General features: G+C 41.5%; 1 protein-coding gene and 2 long non-coding RNA genes across 3 annotated transcripts; 1 reads left to right on the forward strand and 2 right to left on the reverse strand.

Moving 5' to 3' along the window:
• Window positions 1–134: 134 nt before the first annotated feature.
• On the forward strand, window positions 135–17,297 carry LOC115265331 (probable ATP-dependent RNA helicase DDX20). Its single transcript, XM_029869917.2, has 3 exons — window positions 135–269; window positions 13,687–13,999; window positions 14,061–17,297. The coding sequence occupies exons 2-3, from the start codon at window positions 13,819–13,821 to the stop codon at window positions 17,042–17,044; spliced, it is 3,165 nt and encodes a 1,054-aa protein (XP_029725777.1). The 5' UTR covers window positions 135–269; window positions 13,687–13,818; the 3' UTR covers window positions 17,045–17,297.
• LOC134288559 (uncharacterized) lies at window positions 1,480–5,476 on the reverse strand. The gene is made up of 2 exons (XR_009998017.1): window positions 3,505–5,476; window positions 1,480–3,436 (listed from the first exon to the last, which is right to left on the reverse strand). It is a non-coding gene; the product is annotated as an uncharacterized LOC134288559 (long non-coding RNA).
• LOC115265332 (uncharacterized) lies at window positions 8,263–13,019 on the reverse strand. The gene is made up of 3 exons (XR_003896590.2): window positions 12,285–13,019; window positions 9,967–12,222; window positions 8,263–9,903 (listed from the first exon to the last, which is right to left on the reverse strand). It is a non-coding gene; the product is annotated as an uncharacterized LOC115265332 (long non-coding RNA).
• Window positions 17,298–19,136: the final 1,839 nt, after the last annotated feature.

Raw genomic sequence — 19,136 nt, forward strand, 5'->3', positions numbered from 1 at the left:
CTCGCTCACTCCAGTATAGACCCCGCACGACGAAAAGAGATGCAAAGGGGCAGCAACCAAAACAAGTGACCAGTACAAATGAAACGGATGCAAGAAATATCGAAACCATCCGAGAGCTGCGAGACGCCGACTTCTGTCACAAATCAAGGGTTGACGTTTCGTAAAAGTTTATGGTGATTTCTTCAGGGGTTTGGTGGAAGTTTTTGTTGAAATTTGATGTGAAAATAAAGTTTGATTGAGTAAAAAGTAGTGCCAAACGTTCCACAACGGTAAGTTTTATAAAATTGTGATGTTAATTCTTGAATTAGACTGTTATTCAAATGATTTTAATGCAAAGTTAAAATATCAACAATAAGAGGGGTAGGAATCGCAAATAGTTTATCGACGCACATGTGAAAATGGCCTATAAGGCTATCTGACGTTTGATCACCTTTCTCTGTTTCGCTCCCGAGGAGGATAGGTTTCCCTATGAAAATCGAGATGAAAATATTAAACAAAAAATTGCTATCCTCTGTGACTGCTTGAGAGAGAAGGGTGATGCACGCTAGATTGCCTTATGTACGAACGAACAGGTTGGTTGAAAATTAATCTTGTTATTGCATCTTGCTTTGCTTTATAGATTACCGTGCAAATGTTCAATCGTCTAAGGGAACGTTCAAAAATTACGTCCAACATTTTGGGGGGAGGGGGGTCTAAGAAAATGTGACAGTACGTGTATTATGTATAGGAAAATAGCGTGACAGAGGGGGGAGGGGGGGTCTGGAAATCCCGAAAAACGATGGACGTAATAAATGAATCTTCCCTACAATATTTGTTCACACGTCAAACACCAAAGAAAGTGTCAAGTAAACAAACCGATTATTCCATGCACCACCCAAAAAGTGTAACCGACGCTTAAAATTTCCTGCAGCGAAACGAACCAATGTATGCTAAAACTGGTGGGAACATATTGTGGTGTGACAAAAAATTTCTGCAGGTGGTCGAATACGGTGCAAAAAAAGCAATAATAATAAGAAAAAAAATACGTTTCTTTACAAAATTATTGAAAAGGAAAACAAAATTTCAGATATTTTACTCTACCAAATTTTGTTATAGAGTAAATCGTCAATGAATTAAATGCTTTGGCTGTTTTCCTACACTGAAAAAACTGACATAGTAACGCTGACCAAATCGAGGGTCAAATCAAAACACTTTTACCACTTGATTTTGGTAGACCATGATTTATTCTTGAAACTACCATGTGCAGGTTTCAATTTACCATGTCGTGTTTTACTCACATTCCATGGTAGCTTTGAACCTCACTTCATGGTTCAGCTTACTATGTGCGTGGTGAACAACATAGTAATTTTAACCATCGTATTAGGGTTTTGATTACTATGCCAGAGGTTGCATGGTTGTGTCGTTGTTTACATTGCAGAAAATTGCAAAAAAAAAAGTAAAATCGATAAAATTTACCCAACTAACATTTTCAGCGCTATAAGCTTCAGTCATTTGCTTTCTGTTGTGTAACCATCGAGTAAAAGCAGTCAACGCTGAATAAAAGGAAAGCTAGTCAAATATATATCATAAGCTAATACACGACTGCAAAACAAGCACCATACAGCTACCAAACTCGGTTTTCAGAAATCCATTGCTTGTCACTGGGGCTGCCTTTACTCCACTCTATTCCAACTCCGGGAGATTTCCCGGAAGATTTGAAAACTTGAACACATCGAATAGGAGTCCCCACTAACAAAACAGCTGCTACTATACAGTACAATTCGTTATACTGACAAATCCCCAAACCAGCAGCGCTTTAAAGGCCGTTATGCGATTTCATTACGGCTAGAAGCTGTATTAAAGAACCTGTTGGTTTACCAACACGGCTTGTCGGATATAAACATTATTGTCAAAACAAACTTTAAGCGGGATATATAGCTACTACACAAATTCTTTACAGCTATCCACGTATGTGCTGTGAAACCCAAATATGCTTTTATTGCACTTCAATTCAATGCCGGAAGATTTGCCAGAAGATGTGCAAATCGAGTAAGAGTCCCAGCCACTACAACAGCTGTTTTTATACAGTACGTTTTGTAATGTTGCCCAAACACAAAACAGCAGCGCTTCGTAGCCGTTTAAAGAACACTCTTTCAGCTAGAAGCTGTGAAGAAGAATCTGTTGGCGCAACCACACAGCTTGTTCAATGTAAACATCATTGCGTTTGACGTTTCACAAGCTTTTGCAGCAAGATGAAGTTGGGTAAGGTTTCTTGTGGCACAATTATGAAGCCTTGTCTGGAGTAAAACAAAACGGGCTATTTTCTATGTTATTTATATATAGCAGTGTGGCAGCGAGGACATCATCGGGACCAGTGGATACGGAGATCGGGAGTTCGATTCCAAGTAGCGGCAAGTACTTTAATTATTCAATTTTAAAAGTGATAATTCCAGTTCCAGTATTGCGTCACGGTATCCATAATCTAATTATATTTAATCGTTTAATTTGGGGATGCCGTATAACTGTTATTTAACAACTGCGAAAAGGCTGAAAAAGCGCCTTCTCAAGATGTTATTCAGTTAGTGGTTACATAGGAGCCGAGAAAAGCGCTATGACTAGGTGGCATAGAAGCTGATCGCACAGCATGTACAAGCTGATTAAGTTCGCCAGATTCATTGGTATAGGGCTTGCATAGAAGCTTCCGTCCATATGTACAACACAGTAACTCAGCATCAAGCCGTATTGAGGACGCTTTGTTGACGTTTACATTCACAATAAATGTTAGTTGGGTATTGCATTGTATAAAGTATAATTACATAATTAATGATACATAAGTATATTCCTATAAGATGAATGTCCTTCGTGGGAGTCAAGCATCCTGTTTGGTCCCTTTCTTGCGAATATTCGTTTTTTCGGAGCGGCATGATTGAAGTTCCTTGGGTCCCGCTATGATGTGACGTCCGGGAAGCTGCTGAACGCGGCTGGGTGTGGTTCCGGACGAAGTTGTTGTGAGAGCATCGGTTCGGTTTGGAGGTTACAGGCGTATCCTGATTAAACAACGGCGAAGGAATTAAAGGAGACGGAATTAGGAAAAAGCTCCGATGTCCTTCTTCGGATGGATTCGTCCGCGGAGGGGGGATTTCTGCTGCAATGTATTCATTTTTGTAGGTGACTCGGGTTGCTCTTTAATCTGGAAGCTCCATCGGTATCAAGTGGCTTTGTAACCTGTAAACTCGCCTGAGAATGATGAAAATATGTTGGATGAGAAAGAATTTTTAGAATACATTCATAACTTACTTTTCCCCTCTTTCTCTGCTCTTTCTTGACATTCTTTCCTTGAAACTTGCCAACTTCCGGAACTTCCCATCGATATTCGCCTTGGAAAAACAGAGGTGGTGAGAATGGTGTCGGATTTTCCTTGGGATTTTCTTCCGGCAGAAGAAAATTGGTTGAATTACTGCGGGTCAAGATAGATTGACATTGTTGGTTTAAAGAATATTAAAAAAAAGTCTGTTAAAAACTTACCACCATTTTTATAAAACAAAAATCAATTCTCCATAACAAATAATATTTTATGAACAAGGAAACGTGGCAAACACTTTATCGCAAAATGGCGATGTTTGCCGAATTTTCTGAAAAAAAAAAGAGCTTATGCATATAGTATAGTTAAACATAAAAATAGTAGTAGGCAAATATGAACATGGTTCAGACAATCACGAATAGCGTAATTAAGATAACCATATTTGATGGTATTTGCTACTATTCGCTTGGCTGTCAAAACATGGTAACTACGAGGAAAACATAGTAGTCACCATTGATAACATGCTCAATGTTACTATTTTTAGGCATGGTAAAATTAAGAATGGATGAATAGTTAGTTTTACTATAATTTTTTTCTCAGTGTACTCTCCGCATCGACCAATGTGGCGCTAGCTTCTATGCGCGAAAAATCGCTAAAAGTAAATCGCAAAAATATTGTATGGCGAATAGCATCTAAAAGCGTATTTCTCGAAGTGGAACACATTAATCGAAAAAATATTTGGTAGCGGTTGTGCACAATGATGACCGGTTGGGTGCCTCCCAAAAATTTTTCGGTAAAAGCTTTTCATTTCGAGAAATTCGAGTTTAGATGCTTTTCGCCATACAAAATAAAATGATTTTACTCCTGCGGACCAGCATTGAACGCACTCCCTGCGGGTAATCTATTATTGCACACCTTAAAAACTCGCCAATTGTTGCACACCTCATAAAATAGCATGGAGTGTGCAACAATTGGGTTCTTTAAGGGTATACAAATTATTTTATAATCAGATTTTCCGCCCAAAAATTAATCGAAATCCAAAATTTCATAATTTTTGGAGTCTGGGAACTATTTTTAAAATGCAATGAAGTTTGTATAGGGATTTTTTTTTTGTTCGGGTCGAACTGTCATTTTATCGAACTTTTATGAACTGTCATTCTATCCACTGAACTGAACTGTTTTGTTAATTTAACCATCAAAACAAAGGTATTGGAATCCAATAAAATCACATTATACTTAGAAAAATGAGCTCTTTCGAGCCTGAAACACATAGCGTCCGTTCCGTCGAGGTTTGCGTTTTTTGACAGTTTTCCCATGGGAAATGTGCCAAACTACTGTCACACACACGCAAACGTATGCATTGTGCGGGGCACTTTAGGCTATAGAAAATAGCAATATTTTATTCACTAAACAACCCAATTGGCTTCTTAAGCGATGTTGAGATATTGCATATTCTGAATCTGCATGCCAAGCTGAGCCGGAATCCAAATTTTCATAAATTTTGGTGCCCGAAAAGCTATTTAAAAATCAGTTTGAAGTTTGTATGGGAGCGATTTGTCGAATCACCTCTTGTCGCATTTCGTATGGGCGGACAGCTGTCAAGTAGTAGTTGCCCAGCTGTCAAAAGGTGATTTCTTAAAATCTCTTTGTAATTGATTTTAGGTATGAAAATAAAGTTCTAGAAATCTGAAAAAATCAGTGGCTTAGAAAAAGGTGCTCCTTCGCCTAAAATCAAAAATTAAATTACATTAATCTAAATTAAAAATCTTAATTAGCGATTTACCCTATTATTTTCCACCATAAAAATAGCATCAAATGGCATACTTCAACAATGAGGAATTTTCAGTTTGAATCCGCTTTTCCTTAAGCGGACCTCCAGAAGGCCGGCTCTAGATCTGGCCAATAAGCATTTCCGGCGTTCGATTTAAATAGATCGCAAGTTTGCTGTGATTCCTATGCAGATTCAACCTATTCAGATCGAACGCCAAATTTTGCATGTTTATTCGTGGCAGGCACGAAGATACTCTATGTCCACGGAAGTCTAAGGAATTCTCATTGCGAAAAGCTCCTTGGTTGTCCAGCACCTTGGTTTTGTTTTCCTGCATATGTTAGCCAAAGCCACACAGCAGTCTATATCCCATAATGTTATCCAGCTTGCGATGTTTACGTCACTTCAATTAATTATTACGTTATATTTCAATACATTTAGTGCAGATATGGATCAGCCTATCGTGAACCCAAGCTTGTGTGATTCAACACCTGATCAACTTGTAGTGAAACAAGAACCAGATGCAGAGAGCGTAGCCAGTGTATCGTATGACGATGCATTCATCGGAGCAGCGCTCTTGGATTCGTTGCGCAACGTACCGGATCCTTTGTGCCAAAGCATGCCTCGTGGCAAAAAGAATCCTATTGTTACGTTAGATTCGATCAAAAAAGAACTTCATCATGAGTGTAAGGCTTGTGGCAAACGTTTTAGAAAAACTGCCGATTACTTTCAACACCAAACAACTCATAGTAATCCTTTGGACTGCGATTTATGCACTGAGCGATTCTACAAGGTTGGTTATGTCGAGTAGATAAATATTTGCCAAATGAACTATCGTTTAAAAATAATTTTATTTTCAGCCATGGGATTTAACAAAACATAAAATGGAAAAGCACAGTGATTCAACTATGCCCAAATGTGAAATTTGCAGCAAAACTTTTATTGAACACTGGAGGCTCTTACGGCATATGCGGACACATTCCGATGAGAAGAAATTCCAATGTGACATCTGCGGTAAGTTTTAAATATTTTACAACTCCTCGTTTTCAATAGTTTCTTATTCCCAGATAAAACATTCTCCGAAAGTGGGAATCTAGCTAAGCATAAAAGAAGAGTTCATTTGAAAGATCGCCCATTTAAATGTGAAGTGTGCGATAAAACGTATCCCCAGAAAAAAGATCTGCAAGGTAATATGTTCTATATTCATTTCTTTTGCTCTCAGTAAACAACTTATTTAACTCGTAGGTCATATGTTGGTTCACACCATGAAACGGTTTTCCTGTTCAATATGCCAAGAGGAGTTTGCTCAAATTGATGAGAAACGTGCCCACATGAAAACAGCACACCCTCAGGAAACAGTTGAGAAATCGTTTACTTGCGTACTTTGTAATGTTGTGTTCAATTCGAAAACAAAGTATGATAGCCATTGTCTTACGCACGGAGAGCGTAATTTCCAGTGTCTACATTGTCCTAAGAAATTCTATACAATTCCTCGTCTACGGAAGCACATACGATCACACCGGATCGAAGAACATTCTAGGTATGAGAAAACTTTAAAATCGTTCATTTTTCATGTTAGTCTAATATTTTTCTTTCTTTTAGATGCGAAATCTGCTTGAAGACCTTCTCCCAAGACTCAAACATGAAACGACACATAGAAGTGATGCATATGCGTGACAATCGCTATTACTGTTTGCATTGTCCTCTGATGTTTGAGTTGCCGGATGAGCTGCGATTGCATCGCGAATCCGCCCATGCGAACGAACTTCCTTTCAAGTGTGCATTCTGTGAAAAAGCCTTCTCGCACCTGCAAAGTCTAGCTAATCATAGCAAATGTCATCGTAATCCCGAGCGGCACTTGAAAGAATTTATAAAACCACTTAAGCGCAAACGGAGGGCACGTAAGGAACTGAATGATTCTGGTTTAATTGTCCATACGAATGAAAGCGAGTGCAACAATGAAGTAGATTCACAGATTAAAAACAGAGGACGTCCTGCGAAAAAAACCAATACTAAAACGCCGAAAGATTTGAGTGAAGATGATGGTAGCTTAGTAAAACCACTAAGAAAGAGAGGTCGTCCCAAAAAACTCGTTAATGATTTGCATGCAGAGAAAGAAATATTGACCGATGAAATGGAAATGAGTGGCGCTTCCAATTTATTAGAAAGGCAAAATGTGTTGGAATCACAAATTCCAGAGGTCAAACAAGAGCAAGACATGATAGATATTGGTCCAGTTGTTATTCAGGAAAATTGAAAAAATGAACTTCGAATTAAACAATATATATCGATTTAAAATATGAAACTTTGAAGCTAAAAATTATGTGTAGGTAATACCGTATTATGTCATAAATTATGTATAAATTTCTGAAATATGTGCTTTATGCTAATTGAATATAGGTTGCACAAATGAAATGAATCACACAATTATTCAGTCGAAATCACATTCAAGATAAAACATAATCAACAACAGTATGCCACAATTCTCGGTTTGTGGCTGCCGCACTCTATATTCGGGTCACGCTCAATGCTCGCCAGGTCACGCTCCCCCTGTCCATCCGTCATCGTTCTTTCTGCACTCCACGCCTTCTTGTGTTAACCAGATCAGTCGCAAACGCCAACTTTTCAGAGTTGTTAACCACTGCTTCTACAACATGCCCTTGCTCACCGTATCTTTCCGGCTTTGGTCACCTTTTGTATGTTGGTTAATCGTTCTCCACCATACACCAATCTCCTACACATCGCCGAAGATCGTCCCTAGCGGGTGTCGCCAAAAAGCTCCGTCGCATTTTCGAACTAGCGAATTCCTCCAATGGCTAGGACCTAGTTTGTATGAGCCATACGAACCTTCCTGAACGATGTTGAAGAGTAGACCTGAGGCATCGTCCATCGTTTCTTTGTATAGTCTGGTTCTCGGTTTGGACAGCTTCCCAGAAAAAAAACCGTTTTCATTTTACGTCCATGTACGATATTGCGCGCAAACCCCAAAATTTTCTTCCCACATTTGGGTTTCCGTGCTGAAGACCCAGCGCCAGATTCGGCGGCAAAGAGATCTAACAGCAATCGCCGGACAGTTGGCAATCCTGATATTTGACGGCGGTCATCTGTTAGCTGTGGGAGTGGATTAATCCACTCTTGTTGTCATGCAAATAGAGCATTTCGCTGCAAATGCATGTGTATTTTGTTATTGTTGACAGATTGTTTGCTGTGTTAGTGTGAAATATACAGGGGGAATGACATATCCTTTTCTAACCGGGAAATCCGCATTTACCTGTACGGTTAGCAACGGATAAAATGCGGATTTTTCCGGTTAGCAAAGGAAGTGTCATTCCCCCTGGGCCATCATGAAATACAGTCGGAACCCGCTCGTTGAGCCACAACCTCCACCCAACCAACGAATTCGATTCGCTAGTTGGGTGAAGTGACAGTAGCACAAGGGGTGTGCGCATTGTTTTTTTTTAAATCATGTTTAGGTTGGAAGCAAAAAGGAAAATGTTTCAATTTGTTTTACATTTAGAGCAAAATTGATACGTTTTGCAAGATAAATATATGGCCAATGCGAGAAATAATTATTTTCACCCATTTTCAGTCGGTGAAGTGAAAATATAGATGTTTATGAAACCACCCGGACCAAAAGCAAGCACAAAACACTTTCAATGATTGACAAAATAAAGATTGCCGATGTTTTGCATTTGTTTCGAAGTAATTGTACATATTTTTTTATTTTTAAGAAATATGAAATAGAATTTCTTCTCGATTATCAGTAAAGTTTAAGTAACCAAAAACTCATTAGCTCGCCCCTCGGAATTACAGATTGGTTGTCATTTTCAGTTTGACATTGAATTATGACATCCAGGTACTTTTTAGTTGGCTGACAGCTCAACTAACGGGGCCCCAACTAAAAAGCCACCCAACTATTAAGCCCCCAACCAGCGAGTCATGACTGTATTCTCACTTTCCAAATACCAAAATGCTCCAATATCTTGTTTGACTTGATCGAATTTTCATCAGTGTCAAACTGATGTTATTTCTTGAGTTCTTTCCTTGTTAAATATTTGACCCTGTGTACTAACGGCGACACCAAAGTCCAAATAAAGTCGTAGCACTCGGGCTCAGACTGGGTACCAATTCTAGTACTGCATTTGGTCCCCGGTACCCAAGTTTGACATTTGACTGTATACCTCATTTTTATTGAACTTGTTCTTTAGTAACCTATGACAACCAACGTAGATATCAACACTGAATGCAACATGTCAAACTCTTGCGTTGTCTCAACTCTCTAAAGACTCTCATGCTAGGTATAATCTGAGCTCTTTACAAGGGACAACTAGTTTGAGCTTCAGAGGATCAGCTCTAGAGGTCCAGCTCCCAATACGGTTTTCGTCCACGAATCATAAATTCAAACGCGTGGGATTACTTTTTCTCATTCATTTATTAACAAACATACCTAGGGTGTGTTCGTGTAGTTTTTTTTTCTAAATTATATTAATGTATATTTTAACTTTTAAAACTAATTCTACACTATTATGTAGAGTGTTTGGCCGGCCGGTAACGCTTGGATCAAGCAAGAACGGGGCCCCGTCCGGACGATGGGGGGGAATAGGAATAGCGACGTTGGAGATAGGAACGGTGACATCGTCAGGCTGGTAAACGGGGCGACGGGGTGGTAAGTCGGTGGGGGTCTCATTGGGTTCGTTACACTTTTTGGCCTGGGAGTTGGAATTGGATTTTCGATTAAGGACACTCCAAGGGACGCTCTCATAATTGACGACGACGAGGACTCGTTACCAAAGTTGCACAACGAAGGCTGATGAAGGATGCTTCCAATTTTCTAACAGTTAAATACTTCCTTTTCCTAAAATAAAATAGGTAAATGTTAAATTGATTGCAGAAAACTATCATTCAAAACGTTACCCACCGGAGATTGATTTTTTCTTGTTTATATTTGTTTGAACAGTAGTTACTCATAGCAACATTAGTGGAGTACTAGATATTCAATTTGCAGAAGCGCGCAAGGTATCATTATACGCAGGTATTATATTTTTTTGGTCTAGTACTTCATGAACCTCGAAATTTCACACCAATGTATGGGAGTTGAACGACTTTATTTGGACTTTGGCGACACGACGAATGCTAAAATAGTTTTCTTCATTGCAATGATCCATTGCATTGCACTCGGCATTGCATGATCCATTGCAAATGACAATAATCAAATATATCAGGCGTTCGATTTGAATAGGTCCTAAGTTTGCTGTGATCCCTATGTAGATTCGACCTATTCAAATAGAACGCCAGATATATTAAATAATCCCGCATAATCACAAACTGTAAATGCAACGTTTCTCATACTGTAGATGACCATTAGCAATTGTCATTTAACCATTTCTCATACTATTGTAGATAACAGTAAGCTAACCATTCCAGGTACATATTTGCCAGTTTGACAAATGGTTATCTGCCAATTTACAGTATGTGGAATAGGCGGTTAAGATTGGTTACCATAAAAAATCGCTCGTTTTCTCGAACAAATTTTTCGCAATACAGTAAAGAATACGGTCAATATATTGTCCAGTTTTTCAGACAATTCACTGTATAGAAAATGGTTAGAGAGCAGTTTAACAATAAATCTGGGAGAAAAACGAACACTGTATGTGTTATTATTGATTTATGGTTTTCCATGGTTTTTTAAGCTTTTGATATATGGGTCTTGCAAAGTCCAAATTAAGTCGTCGAACTCCCATACATTAGTGTGAAATTTCGGGGTTCATGAAGTACTAGATCAAAAAGATATAATACCTTAGTATAATGTTACCTTGTACTCCGCTAATGTTGCTTTGGGTAACAATCTCTTGTTTATACAAATATAAACACGAAAAATTCAGACTCTGGTGGGTAGCGTATTAAATGACCATTTTCTTCCAACATTTAAACATTTATTTTTATTTTATTTTAGGAAACGGAAACGGTTCCTGATTATTCACAGTCGTCAGCCATGCGGTTTTCTGAACGCAAATTGGCCAAGTACGAATGCTTTATAGTTGCCGGCCATTCCAACCGCCTCCGGATTAACTACAGTTGCCGGCCTTTCCGGCCGCTTTCCTATCATCTATGGCCGGTGACCGTCGCTCCTCGATGCATCGATAGCTGTTGTTTCGATTTTTGGCCGCGACCCAGCAATTCTGGTCGATGTACGAATGCGCTATGGTCATTGCCCATACCGATCACTCCTCAATTTTGCTACAGCAACTCTCTGGCCTGACGACCGCGGCCGCATCTCTGAATAACTCACATTTTCTTCTTTCCGCACAATAAATCGTCCATTACGTTAATTAAATACTCCTGGTAATTTAGGAAAACTCCACCAAAAAAATTCCCCCTGTTTTACGCTCTGGGACACGAGAGACACATTATGGTCATGACTATCCACTTCGAAAGCGGCCGTGGCTGTGCTGTGACCAGCCGGATCTTTGGCCGTACTTTTCTAAGTCAAAATGGTCAAAATTTATGTTTCAGTAAAAAAAATAGTATTTTTACTGACCCCCACACCAAAAAGCTTGCGTGGATGGAGCCCTCCCTCTGGTTGTGGACAAAACTAACAAAGAACAACACACAACGGTGTGACAACACACGAATTTGAAATTTGACATTGGATTCAGTGTTGGGCTCGGTTCATTGTCATAGCATACTTAAACAATGTTAATATAAAATGAGGTATTCAGTCAAATGTCAAATTTGGGTACCGGGGACCAAATGAAGTACTAGAGTTGGTACCCAGTCTGAGCCCGAGTGCTACGACTTTATTTGGACTTTGGGTCTTGTGCATTTGAACCGTTAAAAAATAAAAGGGCGGTTGTGCGTTCACCGGATATGTTTTTATTCAACTAATATTTATCATTATATTTGTGGATGAAAAAGATGGTTTACCTTTCTCGCAAGACCTCCTCGCATCATATCGAGCAGCGTAATCTGCATTGAAGGAGAAGCATCTCGGGCCATTTCGAGGGCTGCTGAAATTCCTCCACTCGCGAGGTTACCTATCGTACACCCGGTAGCGGCGATTAAAACTTCCTGCGTTGTGAGCGGATTTCTAATCGCCGTGTATCCTGCTGGTACGTCTGCAGCACATTCTGAGTTCCTCCAGCCGATGTGTGGCATTTTCCTTCGAGGATGTAAGCTGCAACGGAGTAACAGAGTATTTCAATTAGACGATCATCAACAGTTCAAAAACTAACTTACCTTGTGATCCAGGTTTTCGCTCCGGCAAATCCTCTCTGCGCTTTCACGAAGATTCCTAATTTGGAGCTGATTAGGCCGGATTTTGTAGAAATTATTTTACATTAAATTGGTCGTCTGCTGCTGCTCGATAAAAAAGAAGTGCGGTTTGTTGTCAATTATGCCGCTCACTACTACTAATGAGCGCTACAATTTGCCAAACTGTTAAGCAAATGTTGTGCACAGTGAAACACACAGGTGTGAGTGCGTTTCTCAAATATGAAAGCTAACCATATGTTATAAGGTGAGTTTATGTTGCTACAATTTAGAGCGACTTCTATCCCCATATTATTTAACAGTGCATGTATACTATAGAGCTTGCTGACGTTTATTCATCTCTCTCTTTCAAGCTTGCAGGCGGGAGGATTTGTTTTCATCGGGAAACCTTTCCTGATGACAACAAATCCTATTCCGCCTGCATGTTTGAAAGAGAATAAACGTCAACAAGCTCTATGCCATACTGTTACTATTTGATATAGGGTATCGCGCTACTTGGGCGGTGGTTTTCTTCGTCTGTTATTTTCGTCTGTTTTCCACTGTAACTCGGTCAATTTTGAACCGATTGACTTGAAATTTTGTACACGGGTAGATACTATACCTATCTCACCGCATTCCAAGAATTGTGTCAATTGGTTCAAGATTGACTGAGTTATAGTGGAAAACAGACGAATATAGAAGCCACCGCCCAAGTAGCGCGATTCCCTACTTGATTCAAATTAGTATTTATGGTACGAAATTTTCGGATTCATATGTTTCAACCTCGGTTTCAACATGAACTCTCCTATTTGACATAGAGTAACATTACCAGTTAGAAGGAATTTACTGTTTGGAAGGCATAGTGGTTTCTGCTTTTAGTAGTGTAGCGTGTACGTACACGTTGCATTACACGAACACTACCTGAGTTACTGGTTGAAAATAGTAAACAAAAATCAGCTGTTCCCGGCAAAATCAAATGGGCATATTTTCAACCAGTAGATTTGCATTAGTGTTCGTGACGCCGAGCTGCGAAACCACTATGGCCAACTGTATTTTACTATGCGGGAACTCCATAAGTTTTTATCACGTATGTGGCAGCCCTAATCCTACCTAATGCATCTGACAGGAGCCAACATCTATCGTGTATCCACAATGGAATCCTTTGTGGATACACAAATGTTTACATACAACATGTTGGATTCTTAAAGATGGCGTCCTAGCCCCTGGTGGTTTTTATCGTTGCGTGTTTTTTTCTTTCCTACCCCTCAATTATCAGTCAAAACAATCGATACTTTCTTTCGCCTGTCCGAAAACAAGCACCACTCGAAATGAAACGCACTCAGCACTTCTCTCTTTTCGGCTCGCATCGCATGCACGGTGCACATTCCAGTCGAATGAAAGTGTGGAAACAGACGCAAAACCGTTTTGATCCATCATCGAGAAAAGCAAAAGCGTAGGAAAAAAGTGCAACAGAGTTGGAGAAAATTGTGAAAATCGTGCATTTTCCAATACAGCAGAGGAGATGGCCGGTCACGACACAAACGACGAGCGGCCCCGCACTGCCGACGTCGAATTCGATCCGTCGCTTCAGTTCTCGAAGATGTTCCTCTCGGAAGCGGTGCTGCGGGGACTGACGCGAAACAACTTCACCCACCCGTCGCCCATCCAGGCACGTGCCATCCCGCTCGCCAAGCTGGGACTAGGTATGGAATTGGTGTTTTCTGTGCGGGGATCTTGTTTTATTGTTGTTTTTATGTGTTGCAGATTTGTTGGTTCAGGCAAAATCCGGCACCGGCAAAACGCTGGTGTTTGGTGTATTGATTACGGAGAGCCACAATCCCGACGTTATGTTTCCGCAGTCGCTGACGGTGGTTCCGACGCGGGAGATTGCCGTGCAGATCGAGGATGTGCTGAACCGGATCGGTTATTCGGTTCCGAACTTCCGGGCGAAGAGTTTCATCGGCGGGTTGGAAATCAGTCAGGATCGGAAGAATTTGCAGAATTGCTCGGCCGTGGTCGGAACTCCGGGGAGGATTAATCACTTGATCAAGAGCAATGTGCTGAACACAAGTCAGGTCAAAATACTGGTGCTGGATGAGGCGGATTCTTTGATTTCCGGATCGCTCAAACCGGAAGTGGATCAGATTGTCAAAATGTTGCCAACCAAGCGGCAAACGGTGGTCTGCAGTGCGACTTATTACAACAACAGAGATCGCGAGCTGTTGAAGTACTTGAATGATAAATTCATCGGAGTAACGCCGAAAAAGGAGGTTCCGGTGTTGCATGGCATACGGCAGTTTGTCCAGGAACTGCCTGAAGTGAAGGACAACATAAAGGAAATGATGGCTAAAATTGCCGAGCTTAACCGCATATTGAAGAAGGTGCCCTACGGGCAGTGCCTGGTGTTTGCCAATACCCAGACAAAGGCAGACACCTATTGTAGCTACCTGGGTCGTGCCGGGTGGCCTACGCAGGTCATCCGGGGAGGCCAAGAGCAGCGTGTTCGATTGAAGACAGTGGAAAATCTGAAGGAATTCCGTTGCCGCGTACTGACAGCGACGGATGTCATTTCCCGCGGAATTGACGCCGAGAATGTGAATCTGGTAATCAACGTGGACGTTCCAAGAGACAATTCTGTCTATTTGCATCGGATTGGTCGTGCAGGGCGATTCGGGACCCAGGCCATCGCCATCACACTGGTTTCCTCGAGCAAGGAGATGGAGCGCTTCCGGAAGATCCTACAGGACATTGGTGGAAACGATATGTTTGTGTATCGCCTTCCGGAGGAGAAGCTGGAGGAAATTTGGAACTTTGAAGAATACGGGGACAAATATGCGAAACTGTATGCCTCTAAGTTGGAACAGGAAATTCGCGATCAGGGAGCGGATCGATCATTCTTAGAAACCATCGAGGAAGTGGATTCCAAAACGGAACTCGGAGTAAAATCGCGCGAATCGGTTTTGAACGACAGTCTCGAAGATCCGGTCCGGAAGGTTAACTCCGCTGTGGAAGTGGATTCGATCGAGGAATTGTCCAAGGATAATCCACAAGCGGAAGTAACGGATAATGAAGAAGAACAGGAGGAAGTGGTAGAGAGGATTATTCCACTTGATGTCCCTGAAGGTGACGTAGATTACGCCAAAGACGTCGACGACATGTTCCTTGCGGCCATAGGAAAGGTCGACGCCGAAGATGAGCAGAGCGCTAACCAATTAGAGCTGGCCTCTGAAAATAAGCTTCAATTCGGAGATAACGAACTACAAAAGGTGCTGGAGACCGCAGAAAATGGGGAATCCAGTTCCAATGCCGATGACATGATCCTAGCCGCTATGAAGAAGCTGGAGTTGGAGGAATCCATTACCCAGTCCAGCGAATCGCAACTTTCCGACGAAAGTATTCTGTCCAGGGTGGACCAGAAGTTCCTGGATGCCATGAAGCAAGTGGAACTGGACAAGGATCTGGAAAATGGCAACGTCCCTGAAGAGGATGCTCAAAACACCCAGGAAAACAAAGATTCCCTTGATAAAATGTTTCTGGAAGCGATGGATAAACTGGACGTCGACGATGCCACACCTGACCAGCATCCTCTTTCCAACGGAGAAAACGTCGATGAACTCTTTCTCGCTGCCATGGAGAAAGTCGACCGCGAGCCGCCAGAATCCTCGGAAACGTCCGATAAACAATCCTCCTCGGAAACATCGGAACTTAGCTGTTCCACTCCGGAATCTTGCTACACCAGTGACAGTTCCTTCAGCTCCAACGCCACCAAAAAGGTGGAAGTGGGATCTAATTTCACCACCCCGAATTCCCGGGTGCAGGAGATTCGAGGCGCCTTGCCAGACCATCAGGTCAGCTCATCCAGCTCCAACAACTCCTCAGAAATCGATCACAATTCCGATCCCGGAATTCCCACCCAACAGAACTGTCTCCACTTGGAAGTGAACAACGATGCCCTCTTTGCCAAAATTATGGAACAAAAAGAGCTGGAAGCTGGCCAACTACAGCGCCCGTTCCAGTTCTCCATCGACGGGTGCAGCCTAGAAGTGCACGATGACCCGGTCAGCGATAGGGACATCAACTCCCGCAAAGGATCCGTACCGGATGTGGTCCCAAGTGGTATCACTCTGGATCCCTCCCGGCTCCAACACCAACCCTCCGTAGAAGAGGAAGAAGAAGAAGCTGCCACCTTCGATCTGAACTCCAATACCTGCGGTTCCAACCATGGATCCGTATTCGAACCGGAGGAAGCCGTCATTCCTCAAGACAATCGCCCGAAGCGAATCCGGTTCCAGCAGCAAGACGACATCAACTCTCTGGAACTTCACTCCAACTCCGTCGGAGTAATCCCCGGTGGCGCTAGCCAGCAGGGCGATCAACCAGAAGTTGACCCCCTGGCACTTCCACCCATCCTGGACACCGTTTCCGCCACGGAAGAAGCAGACGATGCCAGCTCCTACTCGTCCCAATACGACAGCGAATCTTCTAATTCCTCCTTTTTCGATCAGCGGGTCTGGGAATCGGAAACGCAGAACCTCCCCGATGAGGCACAACCCGAACAGCCACAACCGGAAGCCGCCGAGCCGCCTCGAAAACGCAAAGTTTCCAAACGATCGAAGAACGCTACCAACCGGTACCATCGGTCGCACGCCAACTGGACCACCCAGTACTGGAACCAGATGACGATGATCCGGGACTATGTGCGGTTTGCGGTCTACGCCCGGCACCGCCAGAACCCTTGCGGTAACTGAGCGCGCACTTTTTTTTCTCCGCATTTGCTCTTGCTGACTACTGTTTTACGAACCGTAACACGCGTGCGCACGTAGCCGAGTGGTTTTTGATCTTCTTCGAAATGTGATGTTATTACTATTCTACCCTCTTATTATCAGTTTAGTTTTCAGTTGCTTTTTGAGTTTTTTTTTTCGTTGGCCATGAAGGCTTTCTGTGAATTAGAGAGAAAGAGACAGGTACATTTAAATACAAGTTAAATTATAATACCCAAAACGAGGCTTATGTTTTTGAAAGAAATCGTATCCTTGTTACGAAATCCTTTGTTTATTCACATTTTAAATTAATCAGAAAGCTTAGGTAAAACTATCATATATATTAAAACCCAGCGTTGTCTGTCTGTCTGTCCGTAACGCTCCGCCATTGGAGTCCTCATCGCTATCCCTATTATACCACTCCTTGCCGGGTGCTATTTTAGGATAGCAACCCACCTTCCCACCAGTGGTTTCTATTTTGGGTTTAGGGACTTGCTAAAAGTGGTCCTTACTTTTTATCGGACGTAGTACAAACTGAAACAGATTAAATATGTCCTTATGGCTTTTGATGAATTCTGCATAAAATCACAAAGGCATAAAGGGTCACAGACAAACAGACGCAACACTTCTAACATTTTATCACAGACAAGCAGACGTCTCCGGTCTCCCTCTAGTCATTTATTATCGTTTTATTTATTTAAATTTAAATCAAATATTCTGTAGTTTGCAAATTGTTCGCAGACGGCGCTCACATAATTTTTGCTCCTGTTTGACGTTCGCTCACTACCGGCACCTACTGAGCGTTTTGTGAAACAGCGTGTTTGGCATTGATGATTATGTTTACATGACGATGATTTTAATAACAATTTCTTTCAAGTGATACGTTTGCTATTCAAAAGCATAGTCGCGGAAATATATTCACCCAATCTAAAAGGACTGAGTTTGGCCAATAGAGTGGCCAATTATAAACTAGGTGACAAGAGTGAGCGAATGTAAAACTTGAACAAAAACGCTGCGAGCGCCACAGATGGGCAGTTGGCCAACTATTAAATCGACACTGATTTTTCATTTGGGCCTAACTGACACTTTCGAGTTCTCTTCATCGATCCGCTCTTTGTGTTATCACAGAATGTGTGTTGAGTTTTCCAAAGATTTTTTGGTTGAAATGCGAAGAAGACGACTACATGTTGCTATAGAAAAAAGAATAATGATTTTGTTTGTTTTGATCAAGTTATTAGCGAAAGAGAGAGTCGACGAAGAGAAATCGATCAAGTCAGTTAGGCCCTTATGAAAAATCATTGTCTTAAATTTTTAAATAAACAGTTGAATCGGTGTACGTGGGAATTATTAGTGTGGGTCTGTTTGTTTATGATAGGGTTCTGGAAAACATCTAGTCACGTGACAAAGTGCATCAATATTCACCTCATGTTTTATTGATCCACACGCTAAAACTGCTCAGCACTAAAATGTGTAAGATCTACTCATAAGTGCATAATTTCCAGACCACACAAAAATGAGTGACAGTTACACATTCTCAAAAAACAGCTCGTACACTCGTCTAGATGTGAAATGTTGATTTTTTTTTTGTTTTCCAAGGTCACTAGTAATCCTAGCTAGATTGCTGTACAATTTTTTTTGCGAATTTAACGATTTTGTGGACACTGGAGCTGATTTTGTAAATGTGCAAGGGTTACACATTTTTGGTGTAGTCTGGAAATTATGCACTTTAGTGCTGAGCGGCGTTAGCGTGCACTGCTGTTCATTTTCCATACCACTGCTCAGCTCACTTCACCGCAAAATATAAATAAAAAAAGTGACGTCACACAAACCATCGGAATAGCAACTCAGTGCAAGATTTGAGTGGGTCCCCAAATGTAGAAACCCATCGCTAATCCCATGTCGCGTCCTTATTTTTCATTCCCGTTAGATACCACCGGTGTGAACATGGGTCTCTATTCAGGGCCCGGAAATAGGGATAGGGACCCAGATAGAGACGCCCGTGGCGATGCTCTAAGACCACTTCTAAGTTGTTAAACTTTTTACAAAAGAACTAAAAAGATCCTTCTGGAATGTTCTGGAA

The sequence above is a fragment of the Aedes albopictus genome, chromosome 2, assembly GCF_035046485.1.
Source record: "Aedes albopictus strain Foshan chromosome 2, AalbF5, whole genome shotgun sequence".
In the NCBI taxonomy this organism is placed as follows: domain Eukaryota; kingdom Metazoa; phylum Arthropoda; class Insecta; order Diptera; family Culicidae; genus Aedes; species Aedes albopictus.